Source organism: Phaethon lepturus, unplaced genomic scaffold (assembly GCF_000687285.1).
Source record: "Phaethon lepturus isolate BGI_N335 unplaced genomic scaffold, ASM68728v1 scaffold53014, whole genome shotgun sequence".
Lineage (NCBI taxonomy): Eukaryota > Metazoa > Chordata > Aves > Phaethontiformes > Phaethontidae > Phaethon > Phaethon lepturus.
In genome coordinates, this window is record NW_010535055.1 from 16,217 (window position 1) to 33,754 (window position 17,538).

The window sequence follows — 17,538 nt, forward strand, 5'->3', positions numbered from 1 at the left end:
ATAATTGCGTGGGGAGTAAGCCCATAGGAATGTGGTTCTTACATAGAGTTCCTGTTAGCTAAGGCACTTCCTATGAAAGTCATTTTTTTTTTTCCTCTTGGCAGAGATTTGAGCCTGTAAAGGCAACTGACTTAATACTTGCCCATTGAAAAGGTGGCTTTTGCTTATGTGAATCATCTGAAATAACTTGTTCAGAAAGTAGCAGACAGTTGCTTTTTCAAGGCCTATCACAAGTAGTGTTTGTTTTTCTGTGCCTGAATTATCCTGGGTCCATATGCTTGACCATAAAAGGTCCTTGGAGTAGATTAAAATACTTAGACAACTACTTTTCTATTTATTTGACACTAACTCACTTGGCAAAGCTGTTCCTGAGTACCATGTTTTAATGTCTGATTGATTGCACTAAGTATTATTCTGACCTGGCTGGTCTGAAACTAGAACTTTATGTTAAGGTGCATTCAGTCTGAAGCAAAGTAGCTCGTGTTGCTAGCCTGAGGGATGTTTCCATCACAAACATCTGAAATGCCACTGTGGGTTGAGTTAAAACCACATAGAGCATTATAACTTGGATGTAGTCTCAGGAAGGGGATTTCTGTTTTGATCACTTTCAAGTTACAAACCTGTTTTTGCAATAGGAAAGCATGAAGGCTTTAAATCAGGGACTTTGTTTCTTCTGAACATTTTTACCATTCACTAGTCTTAATTTTAGTACTTACTTGAAGGCTGTGTACAAAACTTACATCTGATAAGCCTGTGAATGCTAAAAGGTAGCCGAACTTTTTTCTTTTAAACTGAAATAGACTTAAAACTACCTCTTTTTTTTAAGTCAGTATGTCATGTTGCCCCTAATTTTGGTTCTTTATGCTTTCAACTATCCATCAAAAAATGAAGTCTGGTAGTACCTATATGGTACAAAAATGTTGATTTTAATGTAGAATTTATCAGCAAGCACAGTTCTAACACTAATCCAGCCTTCTCTGACTGTTCAGGGGATGTCGTGGGAAAGATAATTTCTCTGTCTCTACTGGGGACTCTTACTAGTTTAGGCACCAGTTTATCAGTGAACTTCATGTTTAAATTAAGGATGTTTTCACCTTCAGCCACATTAGAATTTGATGAGAAATACACAAAAGAAAAAACTTTAGTCACCTGTAGTGCTTGTCTATAGGTAGTTGGATGCTTTGCATTGCAAACTCCTTGCTTTTAGGCGCTACATCTAGGAATGTTAGTGAATCAGCTTTTTCTTGTGATGTTTTATATGTACTGCTATATCTGTGAGCTGAAGGACTGTTCTTCATGGAAGAAAGATTCTTGAAACAACCCACAAAATGATGTGTATGCCTTGGAAAATGTGGAGTTCCTTTTATTACAAGGGCTGACTGGTATGGACAAGTTGGTGAAAGTTACTAGAAATATTTGCTTTCACTTTCATTTATTTGACAGATAAATATCACTTGGTAATGGAACAGCGTGTTTTCTGATGAGGAAATATAAAGCAGTATGGAAAGGTGTGGGGTTTTTTTTTTTCAGAAGTAATTTATCACCTTAAAGAATAAGAATTTCTGAGTTTCTTAAAATATTAAATTTCCAGAACCCAACTTTTGAGATTGAGTTAAGCTAGTAAATAGATTTTCATTATTTGAGGTGAGGAAAAAATAATTTTCTTTTTTTAAACAAAAGTAACTGTTGAAAAGTCAGGAAATAAAAGTAGACTTTATATGTTCAAAATGGCAAGCAGGCATACTTAGTAAGCTTTATCCACACTTCAACTCTTTATGAACTTGAAGTCTGCCTAGGTTTATATTGAGGAATGATCCTATAAAAATACCACAGGGTTCCATGTCTTCACCAGTGATTCTGTTTTGCTCAGTTTGCAATCAAAAAGTGATTTTTTTTTTTTTCTGCTAATTGCTAGCACTACTACTGACTATAGTATTTGAAATTTACTTGGGTAATTTTTTGTTATTGCTTCAAGTATGATCACTGCAGGCTTGACTATAGGGGTCATGCCTGAACTCTGAACATCGGTGTTGTGAGCTACCAACACATTAAGAGCGTAATGGATTTATCAGCCATCTGTTAAAGCCAGCTACCCATAGACTATTGGCGTTCATGTTTTGACTTATGCTGTTAGTATTGGATTATGGGTTCTACTGAATTAGAGACTTAAAGTAATAAATTCAAAGTTGCATTGTGTAAGCTGAGATGCAGGAAATACTGCAGCTTACTGGATCACTTCAAAGTTATTGATTTAAGATGCTATAGTAGTGTCCATTTTTCTTACTACTTGTAAGACAAAATAATGTAGTAGGTCTAAAACTTCTTATGTTGTTCTTCTATGGGTCCTTCTTCCCCTTGCAGAAATAATAAAGAAGCAGGGACTATTTGACTAATGAAGGTACTAAAAATTAATTTTCTATGTAAAGTTAATTAGTGTTTGAATATTTGTATTGTCCTGTATGGTGCTGATAGCCATGGCTACTGAACTTTTCCTGTCTCTTGGAAAATCCCCACTTGTGTTACTGTTACACAGGTGTGTTACAAGAGAGTATTCTACAATATTTTAAAATACTTACAAGTTGGTTTTGGAGACAGTGACTTCTAATTTACTGAAGAAATAGGCTCTTGCTATGTGCTGAGTTATCATTTTATTCCTAGCTGCCTCTTCCCTTTTTTCTTCTATCTTTTTTTAATAAAAGCTCATGTAACATGCATAACAGATGACTAGTGTAAAAAGACGAGTACAGTGTTGTTTAGTTATCTAGTAATTTCCAGCCTGTTTTGCTTGAAGGTACTGGTTTCTTGCTACCTGTCTCTGACTCTTCTGGTTTGCCATGTACTACTATAGGCCTGTGGCATTCATTCTTTATAACCCATCAATAATTAATTGTTCACCCAACACCAACCCGTTAAAAATCTTACAGTTATTGGAGCACACATCCATGGAGAGAATCACATTTTTGCCTTCTAGAAAAATTCTGAATATGATACTCCTTTTGGATTTTCTGATTTGTATTTCATAATATTAGAATAATTAGTAAGAAATGTGTGTTTTGTATACTTATTTGTCTAATGAGGTATAAATTCCCTGAAGACTGTTGTTCACTGGCTTCATAAAACCCAGACTTGTCTTGTGTATAGAAGTAATAGCTTGAGCCTGATGCAGTTAACATGCTTGTAACTTCATGGCACTTTAAGTTTATATAAAGTCTCTGATTCAGCAACCTGTCTCCATAAAGAAGAGAACATAAGCTAGTTGTTTTGACACAGGATTAATTCCCAGATTTGAACTTGTATGTAGCCCAACAGACTGATCAGTTTAATTTAAATGAGATATTTGAATCAAAAGATTGGAGTTCAGAATTCTGGTGTATAGCCATTCGTTGAAAATGTGCTTGATGAAGTTTTAGCTTCCAATATTTTTTTAAAAGAAAATTAAAATCTGCGATCAATTTGCAAGTGAGAAAATATTGGTCTGGTCTAAATATGAACTTGAAATGAAAACTTGTTCTCTGGCACAGAATCATAGTACATTGGGTGGTTAGAGGAACATACTTTGTGTAGCTGGGCTCTCCAAACAGTAGAAAGGCAACAGGAACTGAATTTAACTGGAAAAAATATGAAGAAATATTGTAGTTGAGTTAGGTATATAAGGTATAAAAGTGCAATCACATATAGGTTAATAGTGGGTGGAGTAAAAATAAAACCCCTCTCATTGAATTTTTTAGCTATCCAGATGCTTGAAAATACTTTGTTCTTCATTCCAGCCCATCTGTTATTCCTTATTATAACTGACATCACCACAGCTACCACAACTGTTAAAGAATTGCTGTATAAAACTGGCAAAACTTACATATAAAACCAGCAAAACTTAGCACTTATTACACAGTTTTATGGAAAGAAAACTGCAGGAATCAAACTTTATAGTTTGTTGAAAGATTTTTCCTTTTTCTGTATAATAGTACTGTAACAGAGGCAATGCCAGTTATGACACACAGTATGAACTGTTCAGCTATACACATATGTATATATATAAATTTTTCTTTGAGTGTTTTGTAAGAATGTTGCTTGATCTGAGAAGTTAAATGCAGAGAATTCTAGAATCTGTCTATTTAAACATAACTTAATTTAAAAAAAATGTTTTTAAGAAAAAATTGCATTTGTTTTTATCACTAAATTGCCACTGGATTGTTAAGAGATTGCAGTACAAAATATTACCCTTCTTAAAGGTCTTTTGAAGAGGTAATTTTAATGTGTGTAGCTTAGCTATAAAATATGAATGTGATTGTGTTTCTTTTACCTTAAGTAGGATTCTGATCGTGCAGAAGACGTAAATGTGCCAAATATTATGTCCGGCATATACTGTGATTCATGACTGGGCCTTCTAGTGAGTTAATTTCAAATGGTATTTACTGTATGATATTAAGCACATGCCTGTATTGGCAGTTCTCCTAATTTTATTGCATGTCACTTATTTGCTTTTTCAAAAAGCCTACTTCTTATAGTCATATGGCTTTCTAAAGGTTTCAACTTTCTTCAGAATAACACTTAAAATATTCCTACCATCATGATTCTAAGAGAAAGACTTAAAAGTGGAAATTCTAACTGCTTAAGAACAAGAAGGCAAGTAACTCCCCCGCTAGTATTTAAAATAAACTACTTGCTTTTAAACAAATAAAATGGTGTGGTTTTGCTACCCTGCAATTTCTCTGTGCCTGTTCATGTTGTGACAGAGGAGACTATAACTCTATCAGGTTCTGAACTCAGTCTTGCAGTTGGGTGTTGAGCAGTAGGCTGGAGTTTATGGATGTATCGTGACACTTGCTTAGCCCATGGAAGTGATGGATGTCCTGTTTGAAAAACAGTTACTACAAGCAGTTGAAGGCTGTTGATTTTGAAGGTCTTTATTATGCTCTTAACATGAAAGACATTTTTTGCATACAAGGACCAGCAGGTGGAACATTTATGTTAAGCGATGGTGATGAGAGACAGCTAGCAATGCAAAGTGCCAGAGATGCTTTTAAAGAGCAGTTTTGCTCTTTACTAGACATGGTGAAGGGACATTAAGTATTTGTTAAAAGTAATACTGTATGCACTTTTATCTGCCTGAAATGCTGGTGAATTTTGAAGTTTGTAGGAACATCACTGTCGAACTGTGAGGAGAAAGAGAAGGAAATTAGAGTTGAGTGTTTTTAAAAGTTATGTAATTATTCAGCCCTTTTAGAATAAATCTATGGTAAAGAGACATCATGGTTAGTCTTGTTAGCTTTTGTAGTCTGTAGGTAGATGAATTTTCCTCTTGTACTGTCTAATACTAGCTTGTATGAAGCCAATAGTTAAGAATTAGCTTTATCTAAAACAATAAACTTACTAGAGTGTATATTTTATCAGTATAGCACCTTGCATCTCTGTTGTTGGAAGCAGAGATGCTGGGGGCCTCTTCAGCTTGCCTGGAGTGAAATGCACTCTAACCACTGTCTTGAAGTGGGAGAAGAGAAAGGTGTAGGTGAAGGATAAACTTCTGAGGCCCTCCAGACCCTATATTCACGATGCTGTAGCTGCTACCTTTTGGTATAGCCGTTGAGCCTTTGGAAGCTGCTGTATGCCAGTGAGGGAGTCTGGCCTTGAAACAGATTTTAGACTTCAGGTGAAGAAGGTGCAAATAAAGAGATGTACTTCTTGATGTAGCTCTAAGAGGGAATGAAGCATGGAGATGTTTTAGGTGTGTCACAGTTACTCTTAATGTCTGTCTTACTGCTAACACTGATACTGTCATAAGTTAAATCACAATGTCATTTCTCTTGTTTCTTATTATTTGGAGCTCAGACTTAGGGGCTGCACTCTGTTTTAAAGTAATCAGGTTTTCTTATCAGTCCTCACATTAATTTTCAATTCAGATAATGCCACTAAGTGTCTTAGATATGGAACTATCATAATAAGAAATGCAGTGTGGAAGTTAGGAACTTTTCCTTGAATATATTATACTTTGGAGCTCTTTACTTTTTTTTTGCCTAAAGCAAGATCATATATTTCTGGAGGCCTGTGTAGTCCCTCTGAATATTCTGGGTTTATTCTACTTTGTGACAAATACTAATTTTAACTTAAATCTGCATTTTGTGTAGCTGGCTAATTTTTAATAAAACCTTCACTGCTTCTGAAATAGTTTTGATTTTATATCTCAAAACCAGGAAACTAAGTTGATTAATCCTTCAGATACAAATTAATTTTATATGTAATTTGTAGCATGAGCTTAGATTGCCTGTCTAGCCTGCCTGTACCAGTATGTGTGTTCCCTTCCTGAAGAAACCAGAAGATGATCTCGTGCATAGAAGACTGTCCCTCTGCATGCATTCTTAAATCTTAACATGTTAAGATTCCCTTACGTTTAAACGTTCAAGCTATTATACTAACCCTGTTTAAACGAAGCAGGTTGTTTTGTTTGTTTTTTTTTTTAATGTGATATGGTAGCTTTTAGGGCCCTCCTATCTGAGTTGTGCTGCTTGGCTCACCCTCCCAAGCCTTGTTGTGCTGCCCTGCAGGTGGCAGTAGTGGCCTGGCAGAAAAGACCCTTGACCCAAACCTTTGAGTAGTGTTTAACTTGGCAGTAAAAGTAAAAACAATTTCTATTGCTCTTTCTTTTTATTTTCATTTTGTTGTTTGGAAGATGCTCCTTTTTATTTGGTCGCTGCATGGTGTTTGGCCTTTTAGGCAAAGAATCTCTTTCAAAGAGAAAACTACACAAGCTAAAGACTTTTCTTGTGCAGTAAGGCACTAGTTTGCTGTTTTGCTGTGTGGTGTCACCTTGTAAAGGTGCTAGTGAAGATGTCTTCAGCTCAAGTAGAGAGTGAAAGTACTATATAAGACCTGGACGCTGGAGAATCCTTCAGGCATTCAGAATGGTAACACTGTCCAGATTCAGGTTTTATTCAGTTCTCTCAGTGGATTTCAGTGCTTATAAGAGGGGATAGGTGTTGACCTGTTGCTTCTAGTTACAACTTCTCTTTTTTAACCTCTTTTACACTGGTTATCAATATGAAATCATGTTTCATTTCCCTCTTCCTCTTACATGTATTTCCTAACTTTTAAAATGAGATTTGTGTCTGGTATTCTGTAAGATCAGCAGTCCTAAACTATCACACAAATGGAAAAGATGAAGAATGCTTTTCTGTAAAGCAAGAGCATAAATTATTTACCACTTAATGATAGTCAGTATACTTACATATTAAACAATTATAATTGAACACTATATTTACATGTCTGCATGCCCTCTGCAGAGTGTGCGAAAGTGTGTTAGATGGTGTAAATAGCTTTAAAAGACTCCTAGTTTCTGAGAGCAAACTGTTGTCATGTGTAATGGCAGAATGGGGAAGTCTTGCACATAGAAGTATTACTTTTGATGTGAAGTTGAGCAAAGTTGGTTTTTTTTTAAATGAGGAAGGGGTTTTCAAAGGAGCCTGAGGGTGCTTCACAGATATCCAAAGCCAATAAAAATCAGTGGTAGCTGGCACTGAGCCACACCAGGTATACTTTAAATATTCAGCTGAAGGTCTAATTTTGGAGTGTGTGTTTAATGAAAGTAAGAAGGACTTTTGACTTTTACTCCCATTAGTTCATGTTAGAAAATTCTTATAGTTTATTATTCCTAGTCTGATCTTCCTTCAGCATTTTGTCAAATACTTCACACAGTTACAGCTAAAATGACATTGAAATGGTAGTGAAACTTAGAACAATTTCAGTTTTCAAAAGCACTAAACCAAAAAGTGCTATTGTAGTTATGCTTTTGCATATAATTACTTCAGAAGATGATAAAACAAGGAGAGAATTGGATTCAAAATGCTTGAGCACAATTCAGGAATTAGTTTCCTAATTTAGTAGTTTATAAATAATACATTATCAGTAAGGGACTGAAAGTAGTATTGCAGAGCTACCTTGTTTTCCAAAGTGATCAGTATGAGTAATATCAGTTAAGACAACTTCTGAAATTGAGGTAGAAGTTTATGTGCTATTGTAAATATAAATAAAGCTGTAAATGGTGTCAATAACCAGATCTTGTCTTAAGCCCAAGGCTTAGCTTGTGTCATTTAGGTAAAACTCAGAATTACAGATTCAACTTCTAAGTCGAGTGATCAATTTGGTGTTATATAACTGGAAACATGAAAAGCGTTTTAATTTCTTCAAGAATTATGTTGTGAGCAATTTGTTTAGTAAGAGAAGACCTATAAAAAGCACATGCCATTATTATTACCCAGAATCCAATAAAAGATAGTTTTTCAAATTATTACCATATGTGTGTAGGAGTTGCTTTGTACTGTAAAGTTATTTTAGATACCAGAATAATTTGTTTCATACTTTGAGTTCCTCACTGTTAAGTGTCCCCTTAGATTTGCTATTACTTTGACTATTGTGTGATATACAGTAAAAAAAGAGTTTACAATAAGAGAAATTTAACAAGTAATTGAAATTCCAGATTGTGTGCAAAATGTGCCAAATGAAGTAATGGTATTTGCAGAGATATTGTATGAGTGCAGTAGCTGTGGGGAAACTACAATAAAACTGTTAAATATGCCCCCCCTCCCCCTGCTGTCTTTAACCAATGTTATAAAAGCTTGAGAAAATAAAGCAATCTTGACTGGCTGACTAACATTCCAACAGAGAAATTAATGTATTATAAATCATATGTTATAACTTCTTACCCATATTTTTTATTGTTTCTATTGATGTACAAATTCATGGACAGCTTTAACAAGGGCAGATTACTGAAAAAGGCTTTTTCTATGTTTGTGTATATTTCTTGTCAGACAATCTTCTTAGGACCTAGCAGAACTGAAGCAAAGGGAAAGTGTCATTTGTAATGCTGCTTTCTTAAAGTAATGCTTTTGTCTCTGAGCTAGTGCAGACTTAAAGGACGTCACGACTTGCAGGAAAGTTGGTTGAAATGAGCTTATTTTAAGATGGAGTTTTTGAATGTGCATTCTTTAATGCTGACAAACTCAGAGGTTAAGAAAAATGTAATTTACGTAGGAAAATCACCTCATTGATTTCAGCTGATTTTGTTTGATAGATTGATTACCTGCAGATGACTGCCAACTTAAATGTACATAGGAAGGACTGTATTTGCAAACCTTTTGAATGTATTATACTTTAGTAGTCTATCATCAAAGATTTATTGCTAACAGTGTAGCTATATTTCTTCATGCCCTTTTGATTTACATTCAGATGTCCTCATGGATCTTTCCTTATTAGCTGAACAGATTCATAGCCTCAGGAAAGAAATTTTAAGATGGTTCAAAGCCATTGTTGGAGAATCTTAGAAATTACCTTGTTTTCAGGTGTCTGTTTTCTTTCTCCAGTTGTGGAACAAGCTCGTGATACAGTTTCTCTTGTTGTCCCTTTCTTTTTTTAGTAACTTAATTATTTGCTGCAACTAAATAGCAAAGTGTAGGGTAGTGTATTTGGTAGCATCTGCTTCAACAATATGCCTTTTTTAAAGACTTTGCTGTGCCCATGGCCAGTATGGCGAAGTTCTTTGCAAACACTTGGCAGGCATTAAGCAAAGTCCTGCATGTTAGGTGTTACTTGTATACCTTAACCAAGACTCTCTTATGGTCTGAGTATTCAAAATAGTCCGTCTCCTTGTGTTGTTCCTGTACAGATCTCAGGGTTAGCCCAATGTATTTGTTCCATGTGCAATCCAGAATTCTATAAATGTAGCACAGAAGTCTATTGTACAAGGGCTTTTTGGACACAGGAAAACCAGGATGAGCTGTTCTGCATGCAATTCCAACAACAGACCCAGTCCTGTGCAAGGAAACCAACTACAGTTAGCAACAAATATTCAAGCAACCAGAGAAACCAGGACTCATGCTTAGTTCCGCTTCCTCTCACTTTGAACTGAGAGTTTATAATTTGTCAGAAATAATGGATGCAAACTCCAAGTTTACAGGTTACAAATGGGCTATCACAGTCACAGAATGGCTGCTAATACAGGTATTGGATATGTAAATTGAAAATCAGTACTAAGTCTTCTACTTAAAGTATTTGATGGGGACACTTGGCACCTCTAGCCTTATGGTGCTCAAAACAATAGCTTCTTATTACAGTTGGTTTTTGCAGTGAATGTTAATATATGTTAAAAACTGTAGTGGTAGCTGGAAGCTTTTCTGTGACAACAGGAACAGTATTCCCAAAAGAGAAGACTGTTTCTGTTTAACCTGAGCTTATATAATAGATATGGGGAACGGTGTGTTTTGAGCCCTATTATGTGTGTTCTGTTCCAGCAGGCACTTCAGATTTGCATGTTCCACCTTGCAGCAAGGGACTAACTGGGGATACATGCTGTCCAAAAAAAACCCCAACCAGTTTCCACACATTCATAGTTCAACCAGGAGATCTTTTTCATTCACTGAGTTTTGCCAAATTTGGTTGCAGTTGTGAAACTAACACTGGGATTGTGGCATTAGGGTTCTGTAAAAGGGCATTTTGGGCTATCCAATTGGACAATAAGTTATCAAAATTAATCTGTGATTGCCTTCATAATTACCATTACCCTGGAAAATTTTGGGATTGGGTTTCCTATCTATGTGTATGGGAGCCATGCTGCAAGACAACATAGGAAAGCAGAGAGAATTAAAATTTTTTGATATAGCTACCTGCTTTTCAATGAGGATTGTACTAGAGGAGGACTTGAAAGGTATCAGTTAAAAGAATTTTTGTTATTTCTTGCTGAATTGTAGTATCAGTTAAAAGAATTTTTGTTAATTCTTCCTGAATTGTAGCTTGAATACTTCTGTAAATGAAATGTTTGACATTGGTTTAATTAGTGGGATAGTGCATTAGGCTTTTTTCAAAATTAAGTTTTATATCTGAGAATTAAATTTTATCTATCTTTGCTTTATGACAGTTGTATTTGACACAAAAGGCAATGCCTGCTATAAGATACTCTTGAGTATGGAAGAAGAGCAAATTATTGGCATGAATGTGTCACTTCATGATTATGAAAATAAATACAAGCTTTTAATTGAGTAAGCATTTTAAAAAATAAAATGAAAGTTACCTTTCTCCTAACTTTTGCTGTTAAACATCTATGCTAGTCTGTCTTGTTCAGTTCCTCTTCTGTTTAGGATTAACCTTCAAGTTAAGCAAAATGTTGGCAATACTCCCTGTTGCTTCATAATTTGTTAAATACTTTCCTAAATCTTGCATTTGCATGGTACATGATCAGATAAGCAACATGAGTGAGATTTTTGTGAGAGCAGGTTCAGTGAAGTACTGTTCCCTTGGGAAAAGAGAGACTATAGTGTAGCTACTAAAACACTCATTTGTATTGATCCAGAGCCAGTGTAAGGGGCATCTTCTGGATCTGTGTGGCTTCCCTTCAGAAAGATACTGCAGGGAAGAGCCAGCCAGGGTTTGAAGCCAGCCCAGTAGAAGCAGTAGCAGGCAAAGAATGGGTTGGGGGTGCTAGTGATGCCATCGAAGTCCTACTGCTGTCTTCACTGTGAATATGTTCCATCCATTCGTGATTTCTTCTTCTAAGGCATCCCTTCCCTTGCTTGATGTTCCATTTAGCTAATTCCTCTTCCTGCATACCAACCTGAATGTCCATACTTCAAAAAACTTAAGTAACAATTTGTGTATAAAAAAGGCTATAACTGTACTGCATACTCAGCTTGTTTATTCTGATATTTTCCTTTACCTGTCTTGGTTATCCAGATTCTGAGACACTTGGGTTATATTTTAGTGATCTGTCTAGCACAGATTGGTCCTTAGGTTTGATTGCAATAAGTGGGAGTAATATTAATAAACACATCTGAATTGAAGAATCAATATTGTTGCTTTCTGTTGGTCAAAGACTCTTATTAAAACCAGGAAGTTCTAGTATATTTATAAATGGAACAGTAGAAGCAGCATAAATTCAATGTTATTGCTTCTGTGATTCTTCCCAATTTCTTAATTACCCTTATTTTTTTAAATGCAGAGACTTGAAGGGTGTTATAGTCACTCTGAGTGACAACGGGCATCTTCAGTGTTCTTACCTTGGGACTGATCCCTCACTCTTCCAGGCTCCTAAAGTTGATTCTAGGGAAATAAATTATGAAGAATTTGATGCTGAAATGAAAGAGCTTCAGAAAATCATCAAGGAGGCCACACAAACACAAGGTATACTTCTCTCTTTTCTATAGTTATACAAACTTTTAAACACCTGACATACCTTTTAGCACTTTAAAATATTCTGTTTTTTCATACTTAAACCCTAATTACATTTCTGTAGGAAATGCAATATTTAATAAAGTTTAGCCTTTAATTAAAAATGTACAAACAAGACTCTAGACTGTAAGGCCCTTGGATACAGACTTTTTCTTTGTATTTTCATAATGCCTGTTGGAACTTCCAAGATATTTGTCAGGTTGCAGATAATTTTCACTAGTACAAGGGTTCAGAGAAAAAAATTGAGAGTGCACGTACTACCCAAAGGCAAAAAACCAAGTGTTTTCATAGCAACAATCTGATATACTTAGGCTTCAGAGAGAGCAAAAATATTTCTAAATGGCTTCTGAAGTAGTGCAATTAACAAAAGATTACTTTTGTTAAAGCAACTTTTCTGTTGCTTTAACTTCTTTCGAAAACAATTGTATTTGAAGAACATAGTAAGAGATCTCAAAACCCCCAAAATTGATCATGATAAACTCCGGAATTCACATATACTGCTGATAACTTGCATTTATTATGTTCAAGTAAGGGCACATAATTTCTGCAGAGATCTTTCAAAGTTTGTTTTCATAACTGAGTTTTTAAACAGTGTTTCTGACTTGCACAGGGAATTGGAAGCATGTGATTTTACAGGAAACTATGGAAAAATCTTAGACAAATAGAAAGAATGAATTAAAATCTTTTCCTGATGATAGTTAGCATGTTCTTAAAACGCATTAAAGAAATAGTCATGGCTTTCTGTGTGAAAAAGTTGAACAGTTGAAATCCCTTGAAAATCAGAAATTATTTATTGGCAGTCATGAGTTTGATTCTACAACTCAATGATTTCTTTTTTTGTAATTGCATGTAACTTTGTCTGTTATTGTGATAGACTAATACTTGTTTTTTTTATTTTACAAATCCAGTAATTGGTTATTTAAGCATACAGATGTGGGAAAATTCCATTGATTTTTCTAGTAACTGTCATGGTATGATTGACAAGTTTACTGTGAATACTCTTGATCTTTTCCCCATTCTGTTCTCCTCTTTTTTCTTCCTCAATTTTTCTAATATGATCTAAGGTGTTGGTGGTTAAAAAGAGTAACACACTCCTTTCATTGTGGAGAGATGCTCTAATGTTGTGTTTGGCTTTAACTGGACGTAAAACTTGTGAGAACCTTTTTTACAATGAAACATTTTACTTACGAAGAATGCCTTTCAGTTTCAGATGTTTTGGCTTTAATTTTGGCTTTTTTCTTAGAGCTTTAGCTAAGTCTTAAAATAACTGCTAATCATGTCTGGTTGAATACAAAACACTTTTGAACACTGGGTCACCATTAAGTTACTCCTAAGCATGATCTTTAAAACGAGCCATTGACTTCTCTGTCTTTTGGATTTGCATTTGTGCAGTAAGAGCTTGTGTTTTGAAAATATCTACCCTTATATGGAAATAATTTATCTTTGTTTCATTTTGACTTCCAAACATGGAAGGTATTTAGAATTAGGTCATCATATAAAAAAACCTCCCACAACTTAGCATAGTTATTTCCATAAATGTCTTCTATTTCTGTCCAGTGCTGACCATTAAACTGTTGAACTTAAGCTGTTTTATACATTTTGAAGCAGAAGGATTTACATTATAAACTATTGAAACATTTTGAGATCTTAACTGTTATACTAACTGAAATCTAATGTTACTTGCATCGGTCTGGATGACATAAGTGATGAAACATAGGTGTTTTGGCTTAGGTTAATAGTAACAAAAACCTGGTACTTACATGTAGACTTTGGTTGTGATCTCAGTCCTATTTCTAATCGAAAAGTGACTGTATGACAGAAGTTGCGTTGCAGATTGCTTGAAGAAGCAGCCTGAAGAGAAGTGGTTAAGAAGGGGTAGGAAAGGGAGGTATTTTCTCATCTGTGCAAGTGGAATGGATTGTGCTGAGCTAAGTGTAATTGGCAGAACCACTTGTGTGCAATTGTGACAGTATGAAACAGGCCTATGCTTCTTTGGCGGGTGGTATTGGAGGAACGTGCTTTGGTTTTGCTTTTTTAACTGGTAGTAAAGGGAGGCATTTTTCTCTGAGTACAAGAAAATTAAAACTTATTTTCTGTCTTCATCAAAATCTTTTCCCTTGATCCTCTTGTTAGAAAGAGATAATGTGCTGCCTACTACTTCTGGATCATTTTCACAGAATCACAGAAATCAGAATCACAGAAACACTAGGTTGGAAAGGACCTTCAAGATCATCAAGTCCAACCATTAATCCAGCGCCACCATGTCCCCTAGACCATGTCCTGAAGCGCCACATCCACACATTTCTTGAACACTTCCAGAGATGGCGACTCCACCACCTCCCTGGGCAGCCTGTTCCAAATTTTCAGGACCCTATGTGTAATAAAATTCTTGTAGCTTCCTGAATGTGTTCATGCTCTTAATTATTCAATTTAACATACTCATTCCCCCTTTATGTTAAGTCTTTACTGTTTGTTACTTTAGAAACTATGCATTTCCTATTGGAGTTTTTCTTTTTCCAATACATTTAGTATTAAGAAATGAAAGTGCTTTTCAGAAAAAAGCAAATACCTTAAAGCTGGACTTCTGGACTGTTAAGAGCAGATGATGTAATTCTCTCACTGTATTTAAGTGCGTAGCTTTTAATCCTTAACTTTTTTTACGTATGTGAATCTGCATAAGATTTTACGTCATGGATATAAATGAGTTTGTAGCATTCTTTGCCTTGTTGACAGTCCTGGAAATCATCAGGTAGTGTAACTAAGCCCCATATAATGTTCTGTACATAAAACTTTCATACACCTTCTGCAGAGGAATTTCTAAAATCTATTTTAATCTTACACTACTGGGCACAGCATCTTTCTGTCTAACATATTCATTATCCAGTTATTTAGATGAAAGTGCCATGAGGTGCGTGGTGTGTATTTTGGAGATAGTTGTTTGTTATAGGTGTATCAGTACATGCATGTGAAGACAAAAGTTTAAGAATTCCTTATATCTCTGAAGATCATGGATAGTAGGTGCAAAATCTTGTTAGAGAATGCATCTAAATCCTTCTCCATACATAAACCAGAAATCCATGATAAGATCCAGGTTTAGGTTGTCTGTAGAAATCTTACAAAACTGGTAAGTTTCTTTGGTCAAAAATGATAAGGATTTTAATTTTTTTTCCTTTACACTAGTAGGTGTAATGATGTAAGTCTGAAACTTGATGCTGTTGGAATTGTATTATTTTTAGAAAGGTAGCTGCATGTTTGTTAAATCAGGCTGATTTACTTCTTTTTTCTTTCAGATATTTTGCCCAAATCCGAAAAACACAGAGATCTAACTGTCACAGCAGAAGTCTCGCCTCATTTGGATGCAGAATCTGTATGTACCTGTATCAAGAGGAAATTACTCTGAAAACACTGGTTTCATACACGAGTAAATAATGGTTGATCATGGGTAGTGATTATTACGTATTTATGTTTGTGGGACTGAGCTTCTGTATAACTCCCAGTTTTCCATAAACTAAAACTCACTTTTGTTAATGATTTTAACTGGAATTATTAAAATTATTTAGTATCTTCTGTCAGGGGACCCTCAGATTCTTGGCTAAGCAAACGTAAGTGAATGAGAACTTAGGATGTGGAATAACTTTTTAGTGGTGAGCCGTTAATAATATGAAAACAATTGAAAAGTGTCACTGTGTGGATCTTTTAAAGATAGAATACACTCCAAGGTGTATTGTAAGACATAATCTTTCTTTGACATCATTCAATATTCTCCGGTGTTGCAGCCTAATTAGTTTATTCATCTTGTATACATATGTAGTGTATAAAAATGAATTGAAATTTAGATTCAAGAGAGCTTATATTGTCTCTTAAAAACTTTCACTTTAACATTTGGGTACATATTCATTGCACTAGAACATCTGTAATTAGTAATTTCTGGCCACTAATTTCTGCAAAAATGATTTTCAGGATTACTGTTTAAAAAATACACAAGGAGCTGCTTTTTAATACTTAATAGTAAAGTACTATTAATTATATTATATTCATAGTTATATTAATATATACACTATTTATATTTGATATATTTATTTGAACTCTGTTACTATTACTATTGGTACCTTTTACTACTATTACTCTTTGGTAAAGGACCTCTTTATAATGTGTGCTAGTGTCCTAGCACTTGTCTGTCTTAAAGGACAGTGTGACATAGTCTTGGCAGTAATCTGCTCACAACACTTAGAACTGTTAGGTCCCTAGCATGCTCTAATGCTGCTGTGCTCATTCACTCAATGTTCTAGTTGCAAATGGTCTGTTTTATATGTAAGTAACTCAATGTATCAGTTGAACCACAGCCTTGAATCTTTATTTCCTGAGGCTGTCCATATATCTTAGTTTCCTGTGGTAGGCTTTCCTGGGGGTTCCTTCAGTAGCCATCTAGAAAGGAAAAATCTGATAAGATACTTCAAGGGGACTGATCAGTACAGCAAATGTGGGAACAATTTCAGGGCTTCTGCAGTGATCTTGGAAACTACAGGCTTGCAGAGAGTACTTCCGCACTTGTGAAAAGTTTTAAATTGTGTGGTAAAAGCAAAGAGGATAGAGTTGTACTAAAATGGATTAGAAAAGCAAGTGGAGGACCATTCTGGTTATTTAACACCACCTCCTGTGCATAGCCTCTGATCCAGGAAGTCTAGCTGATTTCTGAAAGCTGAATATGGTAAGGATCAATCTCCTTGCACCCCTGCACCCCAATGGCTCCCCTGCTGTTACGTCAGGATTAACCGTTTGTCATGAGACAGTGGGCATGGCGAGCCAGTATGGAAGTCGCTATGTTTTTTTTAACTGAAAAAGATAGTACAAATGCAAGTCCTATTTCTAGAACCCAGAGAGCCTTCCAACTTCCTGACTTCTTAGGAACTTTGCAGATGTGGACCCTGGGCTGAAAAGGAGGGTGGGTAGCGGACATCAGATAGTTCTTAATTTACTCTCTTATCATGAGAAGGTGTAAGTTCAAGTCAGTAATCTGGTATTATACCAGAAGTGAAGTGTTTCTTTAAAATAGTTTAAACAAAGAGGAACATTTTCTTAAACTGGAAGGACTGACATGTTGTAACATGAAATATAAGCATAAAATATTAAAATAGATTGCAAGGTCAAGATGACTTTTGAATTAGATGGAATTGCCTGTTGAAATAAAAATTAGGAGGAATACCAAGATGCCTGCTATAATTTTCTTTTGAAGTTCAAAATAAATTTCTGATTATAAGACAGTGTGTGATGATTTTATAGTACATACTATAGTGTATATATAATATATTGGCAGATTGGAAGTCACTTTCC

General features: G+C 35.2%; 1 protein-coding gene across 1 annotated transcript in view; it reads left to right on the forward strand.

Annotated features, from left to right (window-relative positions):
• BBS9 (Bardet-Biedl syndrome 9) overlaps positions 1-17,538 on the forward strand; it is a gene marked incomplete at both ends in the record, with an annotated part of 39,378 nt that overhangs the window by 11,262 nt on the left and 10,578 nt on the right. The window contains 2 exons of the mRNA XM_010285678.1: positions 11,978-12,159; positions 15,498-15,574. Coding sequence (XP_010283980.1) covers positions 11,978-12,159; positions 15,498-15,574 — 259 coding nt within the window. The remainder of the gene's footprint in view (positions 1-11,977; positions 12,160-15,497; positions 15,575-17,538) is intronic.